The sequence below is a fragment of the Centruroides vittatus genome, unplaced genomic scaffold (genome assembly GCF_030686945.1).
Source record: "Centruroides vittatus isolate TY-2023 unplaced genomic scaffold, ASM3068694v2 scaffold_1431, whole genome shotgun sequence".
NCBI classification, from domain to species: domain Eukaryota; kingdom Metazoa; phylum Arthropoda; class Arachnida; order Scorpiones; family Buthidae; genus Centruroides; species Centruroides vittatus.
In genome coordinates, this window is record NW_027122678.1 from 102,672 (window position 1) to 126,323 (window position 23,652).

Consider the following 23,652-nt stretch of genomic DNA (forward strand, 5'->3'; position numbering starts at 1 on the left):
GTAAAAAAACCTAGTAAGAAAATTTTAGCCATTATATATTATAGAAAGACCAAAAAGCTGTGCCATAAACTAATGAAAACAGAGAGAAGTTACTGGCAGAACAGCTCACATTCCTTAACTAGTGCAAGATTAACAGCATTTTCACAATGTCAATTTACTATATTAAAGCATCAAAACATTTTATTATTTAATATGTCTTAGTAACATTGTTAATTATAAGTTTTTCATTTTTCTTACTGTATATGAAGTATGAATTCTGAAGAAAAAAGATGTATTCCTCAAAACTACTCAATAAATATAGATTACAGAATTCTTAAAGGATCTTTTGTGTTAAATGAAAGAACAGGCCTTTTTATACAAAAAGTTCAAAAATACCTTTTAATTCTGATAATACCAATTAAAATTTTAATCAATATTATTCTTCAAAAAATGAAGAATCATAATGCTCACTTTTCCTGTTTGTGTGTTACTTGTTAAACTCTTGTATCGACAAAATGGCAAATACAAGCTTAGCACTTAAGCAGTTTTGGCAGGGCAGTAGTATTAACCCTGGGGAACGATAATGGGTATATGAAAAAGAACTATTTCTTTGTAGCATTAGAATGAATTCACAATCTCTCCAAATCCAATTAAATATAAAATAATATCACAAGGACCTTCTATAAAACATGCATTTAATTTAATAAGATTGTTCAAATGATAATTAGCATACCTTCAAATTTGGAACGTGGACTATTTTACCATATTGATCTTTTGTTATAACGGTTATTATTGCCGGCCATCCACATTTTAATTCATCTTGACTACATAATAATTCACATTTCTTAGGATCCACATATGATTCTGGCTGTAACCAACTGAAATGGCAAAAGAAAAATTCATTAATGGAAATAATTGATATTTATCACCATTAAAACCATAAGTACAAATATTCAAAAGCTTTTCTTTTTTCTGAATTAAAGTCAATCTGATTAAATTATTTATTAAAACATAAATAAATTAAGTCATTAGAAATTCATTAAAAACCTGAATGAAGGATATAATAAGTAATATTTGTTTATTTATGTATTGTGTGACATATATGTCTACTACAAGGGTGAAATACATTAGTATGAACATTGTTATTAGTATAGAAATCACAACATAATGAATTTTTACAATATACAAAAGTATAATTATATTCTTAAGTTAAAACATGCAAAAATAAAACAAATACAATTTTTCAAGGCACACCCTCATAGGCAGAAGTTAAAGCAATATCATCTTCCTGTCCTAATTACTATATTTGTCACAAAACAAAACATCTTCCCAAGTCTCATTTTAACGTGAAATACAATACAGACATTTTTCATTAGAATTAATACAGATTTTCTTGTTAAATAATACTATAGAACTTGGGACTAAATTTTAATATTTGAGTTAAGATACCATTCTGGTAAAAATGCGACTTAAGTGAACAATATAATTTACAAAGATCATTCTGTTCTGCCTCAGACCAATCCCTCTGTATGCTTTGTTCACAATAAGATATTATGATTATCTGCAAGTACCTTTCTAGCATTTGATTCCCATAGTGTCTAGAGAATTATCCAATGTTTTGTTTAATGAGAATATTCAATTATGCTTAATACTCAAACTATTAAATTTTAATTTACATATTCTATTGTAGCACAATCTGACATTTCCAAACTTCTTATCCGGAAATTAATTATCAAGTTAATAAACAAAACTAATATTCTAGAACATCCAATTTTTATTTGTATCATATAACCTAGAAAGTTAATAAATCCAATGAAAAAATATACAAAGAATTCATTGCCCAGATAGATCTGTAAGAGAATACAGAATATATTAACGAATGAAATAATTTCATATACATATCAACATCAGACACTTAGTTTAGATAATAAAGGCCACATAGTCCCTATCACGCTTCTACTTTTTTTTTTAATTGCTTTTTTGCAAATAAACACAAACCTGAAGATGAAAACAGTATTCATGAATAAATATATTCTGAAGCAATATCCAGTAACTGACCTTTATAATACCATTTGTTGTAATGAGAGAGCTTACTGCCTTTTCTAAACACCATCACTTTTGCTTTAGACAAATTAATTTTTAACTCATAATCTTCATAAAAATTCTATTTATTTTTTTTCTGTAGCAAATTTGGGGTAACTGCTATAATATCTGTATCCTCAGCATGCATTAATATATCGAGTTCTTTATCATCAGAAAGAAACAAACCCAGAAGATCAGACAGTTTAATATGATCCACAAGTTTGTTCACATATAAAGAAAATAACATATGACTTAAGATTTCACCTTACAGTATATCAGTCTTTATATCAATCAACTCTGTATAGCCATTCATACATTTTACCCTCGCATTAGCCTTCCTGTAAATATCCATTGTCAAATTCAAAACATGTTTGCTGATCATCATTTTTCCAAGCACAGCCCACAGCCTACAACAAGAATGATTTATGCTGTCAAATGAAATTTTAAAATCAACAGACATTGCATATAATTTTCTTTTCTTCCTAAGTCATTCCTATATTAACCCATTTAAAATAATTATTCTAAACCTGCTTGTTCTTGATGTAACGTTTTCATTTTGTTAATCCAAACAATTAAATGAGAATGCAAAATAGCCATAAATAATTTGCCAATTACTGGAACTATTGAAACTGGATGATAATTTTTGGGGTCAGAAACAACAACTCTTTTATGAATGGGTCATATCAAAATTTCAATCAACTATTGAAGAAATTTGCAGTTCTTTTAATTTTGTTAAACAGATTAAAATTTTCAACAGGAATTGATCAGATATACTTTTAAAACATCCTGCTTTAATCTGATCTATACCAGGTGACTTATTACATTTAAATTTAGCTACTACATTTTAAAATTCTTCAATGAGTAATTATTTATTGTGACATCCTCACAATGCCAGGTTGCAACTTTTAATCATATTTTTAATTTAATTTAAAATATACTCTCTCCACCTCAAATTAGTAGTGACTTGCCCTGTACATCATACTTTTCCTTTAACAGTAGAGTCATGCCGGTCTTCTATCTAACTTCTTTCAGGAAAAAATTTTTAACTGAAATAATGTGACTTCCAGTTTGCATTGGAAGTTCATATACAGTTAATCGGGGCCTCCTGCCCCTAAGCTTTCCATATGTGGTCTTGGATTTCATCTATCTAATTCCATCCATGAGATTATGGAAAGACAGACAATGACAGTGGGAATTTATAGATCTACAGATTTTTAAAATTGCAGCCCAATTAAATTAATATTTAATAATTAATTTAGAAGATTCTAGATGAAAAGAATTGACTTGGAGCAGAACTTGAACCCATAATCCCTGCTTGCTATGCAGATGCATTCCCTGTTGTGCTAAGCAGATGTCCACCAAATCTTCACTTCCAAAACTATTAATGTAGATATAACCATACTGGTTATTCATGGCATAGTTACTTGACATTTAATTATTAAACAATAGCATTATTATAACCCAGTGTAATCTGGCAATCATTTGACATATTACAAATAATTGATGTATTACATTGAGCTACAATAAATTAAAGTTTAATACAAACAATTGTTATATTCAATTGTCAAATATATAATTTATATAATTGTCAAAAGGCCAAACATAATATTATAAAAAAAGAAATTAGATATATTTTGCATTTACCTAGCTAATCTTCCTCCACTAGTACCAGTTGCACATGTAACAAAGTCTCGAAGAAAGGAATGCTCATTAGACTGATTACTGAAGGGAAGAATCCCTTCTAAAGCCTGATGTATTGTCGGAGGATGTGCAAGAGCAAAACCCTTAGACAGAAGATTAGAGTGATCATTATATACCTGCAAAATTTTAGAAAAAAAAAACATTAATTCAATGAACTATATAATTTTATTTTTATAATTGAATTTATAAATACTTTATATCTTTAACAATTTAAAATACAGCTTAACTGTCCATCTATATTCCAAATTCACAAATTTTATTAATTACAATTTAACTTTAATATAGCCTAAACAATAATATGAAAATTTAAGATTAATTTAAGTTTAGATAATGATAACAAATAAACTAGTAGTAAGAAAAAAAAATGAGTAATTTGTCTAATTTATGTGGAAATAAACTGACTTATTGCTGGTTTTATAAGTTCTTCGAACTAAGCAGATTAACAATAATAGATAGGAACTGTTCTTTCATTACAGTGTTTTGGGAGATGAAAGATAATTTTAATTGTGATGGCTACTACATAAAGTCACATGGAAATATAATTTACAAATACACGTTACATTAACGTAAAAAATTTTTTAGACAACAAACAAACATTTTCCTCTACACCTTTATTCATTACAGCAAAAACATTTACAGCAGTGGTTCTCAAACTGGGGTCCATGGTCCTGCAAAGACTGTGAAGTGGTTTCAGGGGACTGTGAAGAAATCACTTCAGGCAAAGCAGATGCATCCATCCCATGGAATGTACATTTGATGAGTAAGATTTGGCATTTTCTGAATAAATAATTATTTGTCAAAAATGTTTTGGTAACAGTAGCCTATATGTAAATTGTAGTCAATTTTAAAGGGTCCGTAAGCAATCTAAAAAATTGTAGAGAGACCGACATGCAAGAAATCCTAAAAAAGTTTGAGAACCACTGATTTACAGATTTAGAGAAGTTATAACCACTGAAAAATATTCAAAATGAAGGAAAGTGTAAGGAAGAAATTGTACTGTCTTTTGGCATTAGATTTATTTACTTGATGTACACAAAAGTACATGCATGTATTTGCATAAATTAAATGCACTTAAGTACTTTCATGTACATCAAGTAAATAAATCTAATGCAAAAAGACAGTACAATTTCTTCTTTATACTATATTTTGTCATATGTTCATATTATCTTCAAAAAAATGTATTAATTTACTTACCAAATTTTATCTTTTAGTGAAAATTAAACAATCATTTTGATTTTGAAACTTGCTACAGGATAATTTAATTATTTCTGAGCACATTTTATTATAAATTATCCTCATTATATATAATATAGAAAATATTATTATATCTTATAATAGTGCAATAGAATTAAAAATATTTGTACACAGTACTTTCTATCTGATTTCTATATTTATAAATATTTAATATTTAAGTATTATTTATTATTACTTTTCATAAAATTCTGCACATTTTTCAAAAAATAAATAAATAATAATAAATTTAATTTTTTATTTCGTACCTGATGTGCAAGTTCTTCAATCAAGTCCAAATCTTCTTCAACTTCGCCAATTGATGCTTTTATATTTAAAAAAAAAAGTTCATAAACATGACTAACTGCATTATTATTAAATAAATGATTTTAACACAATAAAATAACACAACTAACTAACTTAAAAATTACATCTTTTTTTTTAATTATAATTATAATAATTCATAAATTAGCTAAAACAAAGTAAATTTAATCTAAATTTAAAAGTAATCTTTAAATTTAGGTTAAAATAAAAGTTACAAACTGTTTAAAAATTTAATAAATCTTCAATATAATTTACAGGACTTTTCAAAATGATTGTCAGGATTAATAAATATCACTGTAACTTGTAGGAAAAGAATTTTTATACTGATTTGTCACTAGGGACATCCTGATATGGTGGTGTTGTCAGTATTTGCAGTATTGATACTTTTCTTCGATATTAAATGTCAAGTCAAGGAGGCCTATCAAGTAGGAACAAGATAATTCAGGTTTCCACTTGTTGGAACACGTTTTCTGGAAGGGATCGGTTAGTGTGAGTCATCCTGGACAAGTTGAGACAGGTATGCCACCAAGGAAAGTTACCGACCCAGCTCTGGATTTGGTTGACCAATGACCCTCAAAATTGAATATAAGGCAATGGGACTATTGGAACGAAATCAGAAACAAGCCTGATGTAATACTATGTTGTTAGTAGCAATCAAGAAATATTGTTGTATATATAGTAAATAGTCATCAAATAAATGGACTTAGCTGAGTTAAAGGTGTCATAAAGTGTTCTTTCTGACAGACCACAAATCTGGAAATCAAATGGCACAATCTGAAATTTACTCTGATACCAATATTGATTGTTTTCCTCTGGTATTGAATCTGGTATCATTACATTTTTCACAGACAGGTAAGATCCAATCAAAATTGGATTTTGCGGCCGAATCCAAAACAGAAACAAGGGGCCATATTCTGGTCGTCGTCTCTTGTCTCTCACAAGCCAGTCGCTGATTGGCTAATCATTTGTTTACATCTCGAGAGATCATCACATCTCTCCAAACGTGATTCTGGACAACTTTTTCTCTTGATGATTCTCTCGTCTGTCAGAGACGAGTGGATAGTTATCTTTCGTCTTTCGCCTCAATTTCCTTATATCCAATATGGATGACTGGATGCTACTCGCACTGTACACTTGTATTAGAGAATGTTCTCTATCTCAGGAAAGATTATTTTGAGAGAAAATGCTTCCGATCTTTTTCCAGTGCCTACTCAGAAATGCCACTGATTCCATTTTTTTTTTTTTTAATTATCCTACATAAATTACTGAACTATCAGATTTGATGTTAATCTTACTTAGATAGTTAAGGAGTAATTAGATGGTAATATTTTGAAAAATATCTAAGTACTCATGCACTTTTCTAACTTAGGTTATTAAAATTTTTATTTGTTAAGAGAAAGATTCACATTACAATCTGTTAAAACATTATAAAACAAAAAACGTGCATTTGTTGAAATTGCGTGCTTTATTTGAACACGTGCTTTCCTTGCCATGATTACGTACTCTGCATATTTAAAAATTTTACAATTTCATTGGTTAAAATTCTATACCGTGTTGCGTGCGCAGATAACCCAAACATGTATAATCAACCTAGTAGTATCGTAATGTCATCAACTAAGACAAGATCATTAAAAGTGACCAAAATTGCCACTGTTTTGATATCATTTGTCATTGAAAGAAGAGACAAGAGATAAGTGACCAGAATATGGCCCAGGTTTTAAAGTCAGTTTTAGCCAAAACTGAATCTTACATTATTTTCAGTTAAGTTAAACCAATATAATTAGTATTAATGACCAAAAATCAATAAATTTATTACATCAAATTTCATTTTCAGAATCTACATACAGTATGTTTAGAGTTCAGATTACTACTTATAAATAGATTTCCAATTATTTGAAAAACTTAAAAATATATTAAAATCTTAAGTGAACTGATACAATATTGTAGCATTTAGTTTATTCTTAAAATCAGTTTTAATAATTTGTTAATAATAACTAATGAGAATAATGTATGTTATTTATGTTAAAATTAAAAGTTTTAATTACACAAAATGTTTCAAAATCAAACCATGGACTGAACGGCGACAACTGGAAAAATATTCCATTTCGATACCGGCTGGTATCAATACTTCAAAACTATTAATGATATGGTATTAATACTTTTGTGGTATCAAGACATCCCTATTTGTCACCATGCAGATATCAAGCCATTAGTCCAATTCCTGCATGCATGTATAGGTTACTGGTGATAATTTGTATGGTATTGATAATGCACACCTTTAGTTTATCAATGGACCAAGGTAGAGGAGAGACCAAACAGCATTTTTCACATTAAACCCAAAGAAAACTTGTAGTGTGAGATTAGGAAAATGAGCTACATTTCATTTGGACTCAGATAAGCAGGGAAAAAAATGTGAAGTTAAAATAATTACGAATAAATAATATTTAGGATGACTTGATTGTCTCTAATACACTTTATAAAAGACATTTCCAAATCCATCTATTATTAAACAAACTTTCAAATTTACCTTTACTAACTCTTCCAATATTGAATGCTCTTGTTTAGGTTTGTTGTTGAAAATTGTATATTTCAACAGAATACTTATTTATAAATTCTATAACAGTCTTTTTCCCCTATTTATTTTAGCACCAAATTAATTATCAAAATTCTTCTTCCCTTTTTTTAGTTTTTTAATATCCCAGATAACCTTTTACAAGTTTATCCTGTCAAAACTGTAGAGAACCTACTACATCTTGACTACTGAAAATACAAATGGTATTGTAAGAATGCTCTATATGTATCATAATTTGATTTTCTACCGTTGTGCTATTATGTTTTGGCTTTTACTTCTGTTATATTTTGAAACAATTCTATTATTATTTGGGGAAGGTCATTTTACCTAATTGGCATTGCCTTGCATATATAAATAGCATTTCCACCAAAGCTAAAACTAATTTAAATTGAACAACACCTTAAATACTTTTTCCAGCAACGCTGTACTTCATTCAAACAAACCATTTCGTAGGTCTGCGTCATTCTGAAAGGTACCAAAAGGTCAGAAGTATCAGTTCAAATCTTCTAATTTTATACATTAAAACCTGATGCAAAACTATGGAAGAGGTTAAAAATGTCTGTTTAAATAAAATACAGTATTACCATGCATAATTTTTGTAAATTAATTAATTTACAAAAAATATGATGATGATGATGATGATGATGATGATGATGAATCTTCATCATCATCATCATCATTGTGTGATACATTTGACTAGTTTATTTTGAAAACTTGCAACTTTTAATTATTTTATTTTAGTAAACTATCAAAAAATATGTAAAAATTGAATATTTAATGATTACTGCATACTTATTATAATAATATACAAACCGGGAGGTAAAAGTAAATCTCTTCTCATAAGCGATGCGGAACACATTCCTCCGAGATAGGCTAATTCTCTTTCTAAATGTCGCAAGCCTTCAAGAGATGATCCAGATTTAAAACTATGGCCACTTAATTGAGGACATTCAAATCCTACAACTTGACAACTGAATCCATAAAAGCAAGCTTTGTCATCTTTAACATAATCGGATGCAGTTTCTAATGAAAACACTACCTCATTGCCTAAAAGTATAAATAATTTTAATTATCATCATTATAGTTCAAATTTTACAAATCAAGTAATTCCTCCAAAACATAAAAATTATAAACTAAATAATTAAATATGAGATTTATTATGCAGATAATAAGTTACATTCTTATTATATATATATAATAATAAACCTTTTATTTAATATTTTGAAATTATATACACTAATTTTTATACATTTAAGATTCTTAATTATTCTTGAATTGTCAAATCTTTATTGTAATCAAAAGTTGAATACTTAAACATTTGACATCTAATTACTTATCATCACCAACTCAAAATCCAATTTAATTAATAAAAGCCAAACAATCTATTAAATTATCAGACTATTTTTAAGCTACATTAATAAATAGTTATCATGCTAATTATTAATTAATATGAGATGGCAGCTTAGCTGCCTACCTCTAGTTAAATTAAAATTAACTGATAACTATTTATTAAAGTAGCCTGAAAATAGCCTGACAATTCAGCAGGTCATTTGGCTTTGATATTTAATTGAATACACAGATTATAGAAGTGAAATAGGCTTTTGTAATCTATACCTTAAAGACAATCAAATGGTGGAACCCTTAATCATTCAATTGCCTTCAGATATCTTAACAACTCAGTTGACTTACACAGCCTAGCAGTTAAGGTGTTAGCTGCTGAGCTGGGCAAGACAACTCCCCACAAAGTTTTTCTTGGGCAGTTTTATCCTGAATAAGTTGGCACCATCTCTCAACACCTACTTGAGACATAACATACGGTCTCCTTTATCTTCCCATGCCATTGACCTTTAAGTACCAAAATTTAATAGCATCAATCTCCTTAATACACAGACCTCCCTGCAAAATTTCTGAAATTTTTTACAGAAAGCACAGGAGTTATAAGCTTTCATAGTGGGTGAACAAAATCATGCCCTTCCACACAAACATTCATACATACATACATACAAAAAAAAACCAAATTTTTTTGCATTTCTCAACATTTGAAGGTCCCAAAATGTATTGCTATAATATAGCAAACCATTTCTAAACGTTTGCTGCAAGGGGTCACTGCAGCAATGATAAAGCAACTTTTACGCCCACTACATGTGTAAAGCAAAATGGATGCTTGTGTGTATAACATGATATTATACTGTGAAAATAAAAAAGTCGAAGTAACATTGATAAAAATATTATAGAAAGATTAAGGAGGATTAAATTCTATAAAATAACTCTGAAAGTTATCTAAAGAATAAGAAAATACTATATTTTAAATATAATTATCTATCTCCTATCTCTTTACTTTGCTCACATTTTTTAAAAGAAAAATGCTCAACTCTTTATATCTTTATTTAAATATTTGTAGTTCTCTAACTAAAACATTACTTTCAGCTGTAACTAAAATTAAAGGATAGATCATGGCATCCATGTTTAGCTCAAACAGAAAGCATTTCTAAACTATGAAGCAGCGATGTGTAGTGATAGCTGCTTGTAACATCATTTTCTCTACACACTCACTACATAAATAAATGCAGCCATACAATGAAACATACATACATACATACGAGAAAGACTTCAGTCGTACACAAAGTGTTTAGCAGGCAGAAAAGAGAGTAAGGGAAAGGGGGAAACATGAGGGAGAGGAGATAGACAGTAGAGAAAGGTAGGATCCCTCTGAATGGCATACATATGGTACAGTACCCTCTATGTTTGATGTTGGCATGCAGTTTGTAGGCTGCAAGGCCGTAGTCCCCCAAAGGGTCTAAAAGAAAACCTGAGTGTAGCAAACACCAATGATTCAGTGCTGCCACGAATAGCTAAGTGTTGAAGTTAATGCCAAGTGGCTGTTAGTAGGAAGACTTATACCTACTTAATACTAATGAAACTGAATGCAATCACAAATCTTAATACTACTTAACAGCTAGACAGACAGGGTAAAAACAAATGAACACGACGACAAACTAGACAAGACAAATGGACTGACAAAGGAGAAATGAGCAAGACCCCAAATTCTTTTTTTTTTTATTTTGTATTTTTTTTTTTAACATTAACTTACTCACTAACTAAAATACCATACAATGATATCACATCAATTCAAATACCACCCTCAATACCGCAATTCAAAGTTGTAATGCTAGCAAGCACCTTGCTCATCAGGACGGGACACTCAGCATCACAAGTACTAGACTTACATGAGATGTAACTGTTCATTACAGAAAAAAAATTTACAGAATAAATTTGTTATTTATTCAGAAAATTAAAAAGTTCATACCAGGAAGTATAAGTGCAGCATTAGGCCAATCGGTATTTCCACTAAACTTCCGAAGAACTGGCCAATACGGTGTGTAGGAGTCGTCATCATCGTCATGAGAGCCATTAATATTCATGGCCTGTGATGATAACCAAATGCCATTGGAATCAATGCTAGGTATGTATAACTGGAGACAATCTTCTGCTTGAGCAGTTCCACACTGTGGATCGAACTCCAATGATAGCCATTTTACTGACGGAGGAAAGGTAACCTAATATAATAAAAAGTTTAGACATTTTCATTAGTATTAATTTAAAATTTATTTTACAAGTTACCAAAATTATGTAGAATTATTTGTATAATATAAAATAATTCTGTAATTTAAACAGTTTCTCTCTCAGAAAGATAACACCTTAGATATAATAAGCACAATTATTGTAAGGAACTGAGTCCGAACGTTATTTTTATTTTATTATTATTTCCGTTTTATTATCTTTTGTTTGGGGTTTATGTTTATTTAGGACGAAGGTTCCCCACCACTCTCTTGTTAGTAATGAAAAATGAAGATAAAACAACTCACGGAGAAATAAGCGCCATAGGAAACATCTTGCGCACTTGCGCTGCCCGGCAGAAGTAACAGTCCGCAGAAAAAAAATGGAGGGGGAGTCCCCACAATCACTAGTAGAGAAATACTTGATAAACCGTCTTAAACATCCCAGAAAATTATGATAAATATTTTGTAAACGGTTTATAAGCTTTGTCGGAAACTTAAAGCTGCCAGAAAAAGAAAGTTAATGTTAGCAACTAAGTATGTAAATAAGGGGAGTAACCCAGCTCAAGTGTGACGTCACCTCACAGTATAAAACCCGTACGTTAACCGAAGGAGAGAGAGGTGAATTCCAAATCAAGGCGACTTTGAGAGCGAGGTAGATTCGCAAGCGAAGTATTTTCTGATAGAAGTCCAGATTGATAATTGGACGATCCAAGGTGTTAAAGAGGAGTTCGATTGACAGTTTGACGATATCGAAAGGATTGAGGAAGTAGTTTCTTCGTATAGTGAGGTGACGGATAGACGTTTAATTAGTAAGAGATTTTGTTCATAGTTGCTAAGTATTTGATTTGTCGAATTTCAAAGGGGAATTACTATTAAGTTAAGCTAAGTTTATTGTCGGGTTGACTTGTTGATTTTCGTTAATAAATTTTGTTTGGATTATTGACATTTGTACGTAGTACGTTCTAGTTGCTAATTAAATATATTTGAACTTTTGATTTGACTTGATATTTATCGTTATTATTACTAATTTTTCGGTGCATGCTTAAAAGCCCAGGCCTGGCAAACTAATCTCGAATCCGCGTAAAGTACCCGTTAGATTAACGTAAGTTTTACCGACCGCAATTATAGTCGGTTTCCTAAGCTACTAAAAATAGTACTACTTTACATTATTCTTTTAATAAATAACAGTGATTTGTATATAATTAATATTAGCATAATGTTTACTATATTTAACATCTTTCTTAAAACGTTCTTCTTTCTACATCTATATAAATAAACAACAACTAACTCGTTATACATATAAACCCCAACCAATGCCGAATTATCAGGCTAGGAACGACTATAGCAATATTAATAATTTTAAGATAATTTGGTACTAGAGTTAGGCATTAGAGACCATCTCTTGCTAAATTTAATAATTAGAATTTTAATTAAATAATTTTAAATAAATTTAGGCCTAACTGAAAGAAAAGAATCAACCCGAAGCGGGACTCAAACCCGCAACTTCTGCTATCCGTGCAGATGCATTGCCAATTACGCTGCCTGGACCTCTGGTCCGATCTCCCCTTCCAGTATATATAAGCTTACATTACAACCCTCAACAGCCATTAACTCTAGTACCAAATTATCTTAAAATTATTAATATTGCAATAGCCGTTTCTAGCCTGATAATTCGGCATTGGTTGGTGTCTTTCTACATCTTTTATTTAATGTAATCTTTAATATATTCCTGAATTTTATTCTTAATTTTTGCAGATATAAATAAAAACAACACAGTAAATTACTCCAGGAAGTACAACTTAATGAAAACAAAAAACACTTTCAACCAAATTTTGTGGATCTTATCAGTTGCTAAACACACAAATGGTATTGAACATACAAATTAAATTTAAAACAGAACAGAAATTATAAATAATTACAAAATTACTGCAAAAATTATTGAAGAATGAAACTATAATCTAATACATTAACTGGATTAAATAAATATAAAGATTCATTAAGTGGATCGAAAATATTTTTGTATGTTTGATACTGTTTGTGTGTTCAACAACTGATGAAGGTTCATTAACTAGTCAAAGGTATTTTCATTTTCATTAAACTATACTTGCTGAAGTAATTTAAAGTGTCGATTGTTATTTATATGTTCATCCAGTTTCTTCTGAAATTTTCTTTACAATTTTCAGATATAAAATGTTAATATAATTGTCAAATTTCAGCACAGCCTATCTAATTTGACATAATTCTTTTTAAAGTAAAATACTGTACTGAACATGTATAAAGAATATTTCATGTAAGATGTTTAAGTCAATAAATTGGAAAACATGCTTCTGGAAGGGAAGAAAACAATTTCAAAATTTCAAATAAAACCACCAATTTTTTAAATTTTTGTATATTCTGTTAAAAAAATTATTAAACTTTTATTCAGAATGATTTTTCAAAACAATGAGAATTTCAAAAGTTATGAGCATACAAATTTTGAAAGTAAATGATCTAATAAAAATGAAAACATAAAGGGTTTCATACATGTATCATACAGGGTTTCATAAAGGATCAAATTCTGTTTCAACAATCAATCACAATTCAACATATGAAGCAAAAAAATAAGAAAGGCATGTGCTAAAATAACATCAAAAATGTTAGTCTGTTTGACAAAACTTGGTTACTCAATTACTGAAATGTTTAGAAGAAAACTGACATCAAAATAATCCTCCAGTTCCTCATAATTGGGCTGCAATTTGAAAAAATTGTAAACCTATAAATTTCCACTGTCATCCATCCACCTATCCATCTTTCCTTAATCTCGAGAACAGAGTTACATAGATGAAAGACGAGACGATATGGAAAGCTTAGGGTCAGAAGGCCCTGATTAACACCTTACATGAAACACCCCTTCCTATATATATTTTATATATATCCTTATCATTATTCCACATAAAACATAAAAATAATTATTTAAATAGATTGGTTTCAAGACAAATTTCATAACTAAAATTTATCTTTAAACTTTTTATTCAATTTTCTAACTGATGGGAATGAAGTGATCAAAACTGTAAATAAAAATTAATTAAATTTAGAGTGTAATATATGAAAATCAATAATTTATTTATTATAAATGGTAAAAATATTGTGTTTAAAAAATCTAGCAATGAGTTGCATAATCCTGGCTGTGATAAAATTTTATTTAAAAAATAACTTTTATATTATTAATCATAATAAAGAAAACTGTGTGTGGCACCATCTGCTATGAGATTTTATTACTAAAATTTTTTTTATATTATTATTACAAAATGACAAAAAGCTTAATGTTGGGATAGGGATGAATTTTATACAAACTTGTAAATGCTAATAACAAGTAAAATCTTCATTAAATACAATTCCTCTCAAGCTATGACATGTGACTGCCCACTATCTCCCCACCTTTAATCATCTATGCCACTATGACCTTTAATCATCAAAATTTAACAGCATCAATGTCCCTTATACACAAGCTACCATGCCAAATTTTGTTTCTTAATCATTACCACATCCTGAGATATAAAATGATATAGACACTCAACTCACACACTCGAGAATTTTTTCCTGTTTTTCAACTTTTTTGGGTTCAAGGGGTCTCAAAACATGAAAATTTGCAAAAAAATTTAAGACAAATTTCACATGATTATGATACTTTCCTTTGTCATGTATACATAACAGCCAAGAAAGTAAAAAGAGAACCAGTAAATAATATTGGATACAGACAATAAATCAAAAAAATAATAGAATAACTCTCATTAACACCAATTACAGTAGAGATAAATCATAAAAAGTGAAATATCCCTTATAATATATTATTCTTATTAAAAGAGATACAGAAAATCCTTGTTAATTCAAACTCAGATAGTTAGAAACCCCATTAATTAGTAACTGTACTTTTGTCCCGGGTGGAGATACATGTTAAGGAATTTGGTTAGTTAGAAATATGGCTACTTCATAATTTGAAGTGAAAATTATGTCCAAACTGTAATATGAACATGTTAATTCTTTCATTCAGATCAAAGTGCCTCCATGCTATAAGAGAACAATAGACCGAGAATAACTCTTATCTGGTCAATATGACTGTCTTTACAGTAAAACATTTTCAGGTGTCACCTTACATATGGACTACCTTTTTTTCCTCTCATTTCATAAAATATGGCTGGATTTCAGGATTGCAAGATTGGACTATGAGTAGCAAATTGAGATATTTATAGGACTTGAGGCTATTATAGTTTGGACAACTTTAAAAATAATTTGGGCTACATTTTGAAGATTTCTGCTTTACCTTTTACAAAACCTATCTGGCAACCTGTGAGGATCTCACTGGACACATGCTGTTTACCTACAGTTTATTATGTTTGATTAAGTGAGATATACTCGGTTAACACCGGTGGCTGTGTACTATGCTGGACCAAAGTCAAGGCATAGTGACCAAAACAGAAATTAAAGAAGTGTATCAGTGTGTGTGTCTGTATTCAGGAATTTTCTCACAATATGACATGTGCTCAATGTAGTAGCCTTCTGTAGTGTGATGTATGTGTTTCTATTCAATTGTAATGTGCCCAGGCTTTTGTGCAATGTGTGTGGTATGACACCTGTAGAGGAGAGAACAACAGGTACAATAAGCACCCTATCCATCCTCCACAGATGCCTTATTTCCTGGGCAAGTTCTGTGTACTTACTAATTTTTTCAGTGCATGCGTTTTGTATATTGTGAGTGTTTGGAATGGATATGTCTATAATGTATGTGATTTTATTGTGTTTGTCAATGAGTGTGATGTCTGGTCTGTTGTGGTAAATTGTTTTATCTGTGATTATGGCTCTGTCATAGTACATTTTGTGCGTGTTGTTTTCCAATACTGTCTGTGGAATGTATTTGTAGTATGGTTCGTGGATGTCTACTACTTTGTGTTTCTTTGCAAGCTCTTGGTGTATTATATTTGCTACTTGATTATGTCTGTGTAAATAATCTGTCTGTGCCAAGAGCTTGTAACCAGAAGTGATGTGTTGTATGGTTTCTGGCATGATGTGACATTTTCTGCATGTGTCATTTGTGAGTGTTGCATCTTTCAGTATGTGTTTTCTGTAGTTTTTAGTATTTATGACCTGATCCTGTATGGCAATCATGAATCTTTCAGTCTCCCCAAAGAGTCATCCCCGAGCTAACCAGCTGTTTGACGCAGTTTTGTCAACAAAATCCTGGCCCAGATCATAAGGATGCCTGCCATGGAGTGCCTTTCGAGCCCACGATTGCTTAATGGTGTCTATGCTTTTTATATGTTGTGTTGTGTCCATATGATGTGAGTGTAAGTTTAATGGTGTGTTATTTGAGTCTGTTAGAGTTACTGCTTTATGTAATTGTGATGTTTCCTGTTTTTTATAAAAAAACTCTCGCAGTGACTGTATTTGTTTGTAGTGAAGGTTAATTATGTCAATCAAGCCACGTCCGCCTTCTTTACGTGGAAGGGTTAATCTTTCTGTGGCGGATTTAGGATGAAGTTGTTTATGCTTAGTAAATGTTTATTGTTATTATTATTATTATTATTTAAAGAAAAATAGCATTCTGTATAAGTAGCTAAATTCCATTTGCTTAATAAATTACATTGGTTACATGGCATTTGGTGTATTATACAGAAATATGTAAATCTTGGATAATTTAAAATTCAATAATTTAAAGTTGCAATTATTTCGTCCCATGAATTTCAAACTAATGGAAATTTCTTATATGTAAGATGATTATTGACCACATACTGGCACATATTTCTTTATAATCAAACAGTAATATTTAAAATATGAAACTGTTTTCAATCTTTTTACATTTACTTCAGACAAATTATGGTATTTTATCTAAAGACAGTACCACACATCCAGTATTTGCTGATTTTGAATAATTGCCTATTCTTTCCCCTTGATTCAGTACAATATACTGACAAGAAGTGTAAAAAAACAAATACTCAAATATCAGTCACAAGTAAATTACCCATACTACTTGGTATTGGCCAAATGTTTGTTCCACATTCAGTGAATATCAAATCTGTAAATCTGCTTTAATAGACATTTTAAAAAACAAATAATTTTTTTTAATTACAATATTTTTAATTTTTAAATAATGAATCATTAACTAAATTTTCCAAAATATCAATAGAAATAGCAAAAATCATACCCTGTAATTTGCTATTGTCGCAGGTCTATACGGATGATCGCTTTCCACAATTGCATAATGATTAGAAGTGGTGGACAAATTTGATTCTCCGTGATCACTGCTGTTTGATTCTAATGTTTTAGCTGGAGATGGCAAACTTTTAATTCCTCTTTTATTTAAATTTGCAACAAGAGGAAGCAAATCTTGAACCATACTTAATACTTGAACAGCACTCTGAAAGAACATAAGTACAATATGGTTATTTTGAACTCTCTATATTTTGAATCTCACTATAAAACAACTTTCAGAATAAAAAACAAAGAATTATAAACTGAATATCCTAAAACATTTATAGATTTTTATGTGAAGTATCAATTTTGTCCTGAATCTTGAATTCACAACAGGATAGAGATTCAAATGCATTTCAAATAAATTAACTTGCAGAAGTTAGATAATTCACATATTTAACACAATTTAAAATCATGAATAATTTCAAAAGATATTTTTATGATACATTAGTTAGGTCAAGAATTTCCAAAACAATTACCTATGATTCTAAAAACATCTAAATTAAATGCTGTAAGCTTGGCAAAGTTATGCAAAATTGAAAGTAATATAATGATAATGCAAGCTTAAATTTATGAATTAAAAGAGAAAGGAAATAAAAGAAAAAATGTAATTTTTAGAAATGTTTGTTTGAATGAGAAAAGATTCTAGCTAAACAATACAGTAAAATAGTGTAGTTTCAGACAATTCTCTTGTAAATTTACAATATGCAGAAATTTTCCACCAGTTGTGTTATATCACGTAAGAATCTTATTAATTAATACATTCTTCAGTAATTGTGCAACAAACCTCAAAATGCTTAAAAAAATCTATATACAAGATCATCTAAAATAAATGCTACCATTTTAAATTACTGTAACTATGTTAATTATTACATAAAAAGTATGCGCACTTACACCAATTGATAGGGTAACTGTCCCGAGTTTCATCTTCCATTTGCATTTAAATATCCTCCTGTCTACTACTTCTAGAAAATACCATAAACAAAAATGACAATTCCACAACAGAGAAGGTGTTTTGTGTTCTGCAGTTCACAAAGTTATCATTATGAAACATGAGTTTCATAGACAATTTTAAAGTGATCCACCATATAAGACAAACATTCTTTGTAGATATTGACAGTACTAACAGAACAGAATGATTCTGAATTTGCAAGCTGCAGAATACAAAATGCCTTCTCTATTGTGGAGTCACCACTTATGTTTATGGCACTTCCGAAAGGCAACAGACAAGATGTTTCAATGCAGATAAAAGCTAAAACTTAAACATTTGAACTATCAATTGATATACATCAAATACTTCTCAGATAATAATTAACATAATTACAGTAATTTAAAATGGTAGCATTCATTTTGAAAGATCCTGTATAAAGACATTATTTGTGTTAACATATTCACCTAATTTATACTTTCATATTTAATATCCAATGTGAAATTAATTAAGTACAAATTCCATTTTAATGTTAATCACTATAAATTTTATACACTGGCCAATAAATTAATCTGACTTACTCTAGGATCACTTGTAGCAACTGGTCCCAAATGAGCCAAAATTAAAGGTAACAGCATTGTAACAAGATGAGAAGAACCAATGCTATTTAAGATATCTTCATCTAAAAAATAATAATAATAATAATAATTATTATTAGTTACATTTTTAAAAATTCTAAAATATAAGTTTAAATATTTTTTAAAATATTAGTAGTATTACCATCTTCTGACTGAGCTTCTAACAAAAGATCAGAAGCAGATTTAACTATGGCACTGCAAATTGACAAAGCGTTTTTTCTGGCTTGTAGTTCTGCTAAATCTCGACTATTTTGTAAAGTTTCTGAATCTTGAGGAGTGCTAAAACAGAAAATATATATTGAAACTATTAACTTTAGAAAAAAATGAAATTACTAAATTAAAGAAAATGAGATAATGAAATCATATTTTTTTTTTTTTTTGGAATTAACATTGTTTCATAAATTATTTTCACATAACTAACAATACCCAAATTCAAAATGAAAAATTTGATTAAGCACTTTGCTTGTTACATGCAAGCTTCGAGACATTTAGAAAGAACATTCCGAAGATGATCAATAAGATTATATACAGAATGTCCATTAAATCTATGTTGAGTTTTAGAAATTTATTTTTAACCTATCCAATGGTGAAATTCTTCTCCGTTGCCTGTGACACCATGTTGAATTTTCATCAATGTTAAACCTAACAAATTTTTTTTTTTAAATATAATCGTGTTTACTGTGTCATTAAAAATTATTTTTTTATGTTGCACAAACAAAATAAATATAGTGAAAAATATATTAAAGTAAACTCACTCAGCAATATGTAAATCAAAAAAACTCAACACCTAAAAATATAAAAACAAAAAAATTATATTTCAAAAGTTTGTTTTAAATATAAAAATTATGATGCATTGCAACATCTAGTATCAAAAACATTCCAATGCAGACAAGGAAATATTCGGGGACAACGCAAGGCAGGTTAAAACAGTGTGAAACTTAAAGATACTGTTCCTGCATCAAAAAGTAGGTAAGTGCAAACAGTTCTAGTCAGCATGTCAGTGCACTTCTCACAAGTGCACTTTTCATCACCTGCAGCACATCTAGGTGATACTCAATTTTCTGCCGCACATTCATCAACCTGTCCAGTGTCCTGTTAGAAAATGACATCGCATTTTTTCAGCAGGGCAGTGCACAACTACATTGGTGAGTAACTATAAGTACTTTCTTGGGCACCACATTTCCCAACCACTGGATAGCTCAAGACGGTCCCACTCACTAGCCCCCATGCTCACTGACATAACCCCTCTGAATTTTTTCTGTGAGCTTATGTTAAGGATAGAGAATATACATGTATGAGATGTGGACATACAAAGGGAAATCCTTGCTAGTGTGGAACAGTTTTACACTATTTTAAAAATAAATTTCTAAAACTTGACATAGATCTGATGTAAAGTAAATATTTAATTTGTATGATTATTTTCAAAAATTCATTGTAAATGTTAACATAGTCTTATTTCTTAGTCTCAAAATTAACAATTGTTCTATAAACCTTGTATTCTAATCTCCAGGTAATGAGAGAAATTGTTCTTTATTGTACCGAATAAATTAAGTAAGTAACTACTTTAAAATTTCATTGTACAAGAGTCTGCAATGCAGTCTTATTACTAGGTATTTTCTAGGGAAACAAGACTGAGCTCTGCAGTATAGAAAACAAACTATGAAAAAATGGTTTAAAATTAATCTAAATCTAAAATAAAAATTGCCATATAGAGATCTATATAAATTTATAGCAATCAAAAACTCTAAACTGTCATGTAGCATGTAATCAACTTACAACCAACAATTGGCCTATAGATTTTATATGGTGAACTTTGACCTCAAACATCTTGGTGGATAAACTGAATTTAAAAATTCCAGTTTTGTCATGACATCGGCCTTGCTGAGTTGTACATATTTCCAAAAAATCATGTTTAGAGGTCATGCAATTTCTTTAAACTTTGATCACAGACAAAACACTTTCTGACTTATGCAGAGATCTGCTCATGTTTAGAAAATGTATGAGAAACTGATGTAATAATACTGTTAAAAAACTAACAATTGTAAACATTTGCATCTTACCACTCCTGTAACAGAAAATTGGACTAAAAAATTGTAAAGTTTATTGAATTTAATTGAAAAATTCAAAGAACATTCTTTCTCAACATTCTAAAGAAGCTTGCAATATGAAAATAATGTACGAAGCATACTTACCTTATAAGTTTTAATATCAATATACAGTCAAACCTGTTTTTATGCGGGGGATAGGGACCGCATTAAAAAAGAATCGCACGAAACTTCACGAATGGCTGTAAAAAATAGTTTTCGCAACACAATTAAAAAATATTTTTTTTATGCGGTCAACACGGACCGCATAAAAAAGTCTCACATAGAAAATAACTCAAAACCGTACGAAATAGAATTTATTGACACAGATGTCAGCACTTGACTGCATCGTCTGGTCTATCGTCTGTTTTACATATTTTTGTCCAGTTGGTGTTTTGTTGACTTAAAAAGTAAATTATTTCATTTTTCGCATATTCATGCAATAATATTACTATAATAAGTGCATTTATGCTATAATAAGTTTATTTAGCTATAATAAGTCAACATGAGACATGACGAATCGCACGAAACTAGTCGCCAACTATACCGCACAAATAAAAATCGCACATAAAAAGAGCGCATAAAAACAGGTTTGACTGTACTTATTTATATTCAACATTATTTACAGTTTTTGAATTCCCAAATTGGCAAGGAGGTCTATTGAGTAGGGACAAGATAATTCAAGTTCCACTTGTCAGAACACATTTTCTGGAAAAGGTCGATTAGAGAGTCATCCTGGACAAGTTGGAACAGGTATGCCAACCAAGACAGAGCTACTGACACAGCTCCGGATTGATCAGCTAATGGATCTAAAACTTAGATATAAGGCAATGTGACCATTGGAACCAGGAGAAACAAGCCTGGACTATGACTGTGTTGTTAGAAGCATGCAAGAAATATTGCTTTATATACAGTGGAACCTAGCTTAACAAACACCTCGCATAATGAGCAAAACAAATTGTAAAAGATTATCTCGCTTAATGAGCGACATTTCGCACAATGAGCGACGAGATGAGGGGAAGTTCCGAATTGTGCGCATGCTCCATCAGTCTGTGTTTAATACTCATTCTGCTAGCATCTTAGTGTCGCTTGTGATCACACATTTTTCCAAACTTCTGTTCAGATATATTACATATAAACATCAACAACCATAGCCTGTTATATAATAAACACACCAAACGATATGCCAAATTCTTGGGTTATGTAAAGACTATAATTAAATATTAAAAATTAATTAATTTGTCTAAAAGCAGGCAGTTATGCTGCCATCTCGTATTAAATTTAATGACCAATTCCAAATTTAATTTTAGAAATGTCTGAATTAAAAACTAACTATTTATAATTATTAAATTTAATACAAGATGGAAGCATAACTGGCTACCTTTAGTCAGATTAATTCATTTCTATTATTTAATTATAGCCTTTACATAGCCCAAGAATTTGGCATATCATTTGGAGTGTTTATCAAACATATCTGTGATTTTTTTTTGTTTTCTACAAATCAAATTCTCATTCCAGGTTGGTTCATTCTGTGCTAGAAGAAAAGATGATGATGATTCATGCTCCTTAACAATGCACATTGTACAATTTTCTTTGAATAAACGTTATACATAAAATATTTGAGTATTTTTTCAGTGTGGAATGCATTATCAATTATACTCATTAAGCGAGGTTCCACTGTATATTGTAAATAGTTGTCAAATAAACAGACTTAGTCTAAGTTCAAGGAGTTGTAAGGTGTTCTTTCTGATAGACCACAGGTCCAGAAATTGAATGGTTTGATCTGAAATTTAATCAAGTCTATTCTTTTTAATCAAAAATTATTTATTTCTAAATTGACAATTCCATTCAAATGCAAGAAAATTTATCTAAAAATTCCAAGAAAATTTATAAAAATTTAATAATAAATATCACAAGAAGTTTATATGTATTAATTATTAAATATATCAATTATCATTAGAAGACAGACTTTAGGCTTCTATTTACAAAAATAAGTAAACTACTTTTGTATCATAAAATTAATAACTTTGTTATTTTTTAATTATAATCACTCATCTTATTAATTATATATTACATAACTATTAATACTTATTATTATATTATTGAAATTAGTTATACTATCATACAATTTAAATAATTGAGATTCAAATATCAGGTGACTACTGTAATTAAAGCACTCTTTATTCAATGTTGTCTAGAGAAATAGTCAAAATTCAATCAATTCAGTATGCCATCAATTTGGGACAGGTAAAAGACATTTCCATTAAAAAAATTGGCACTTTTGACACTGGATTTTAATCAGTATCATTGATTGTGAGGACACTTAATA

General features: G+C 29.7%; 1 protein-coding gene across 1 annotated transcript in view; it reads right to left on the bottom strand.

Moving 5' to 3' along the window:
• The window catches only part of LOC136986983 (E3 ubiquitin-protein ligase MYCBP2-like), a gene marked incomplete at its 3' end in the record, with an annotated part of 256,645 nt that overhangs the window by 102,250 nt on the left and 130,743 nt on the right, over positions 1-23,652 (bottom strand). The window contains 8 exon segments of the mRNA XM_067284616.1: positions 713-857; positions 3,706-3,878; positions 5,262-5,317; positions 8,702-8,935; positions 11,196-11,445; positions 17,627-17,839; positions 19,183-19,283; positions 19,382-19,518. Coding sequence (XP_067140717.1) covers positions 713-857; positions 3,706-3,878; positions 5,262-5,317; positions 8,702-8,935; positions 11,196-11,445; positions 17,627-17,839; positions 19,183-19,283; positions 19,382-19,518 — 1,309 coding nt within the window.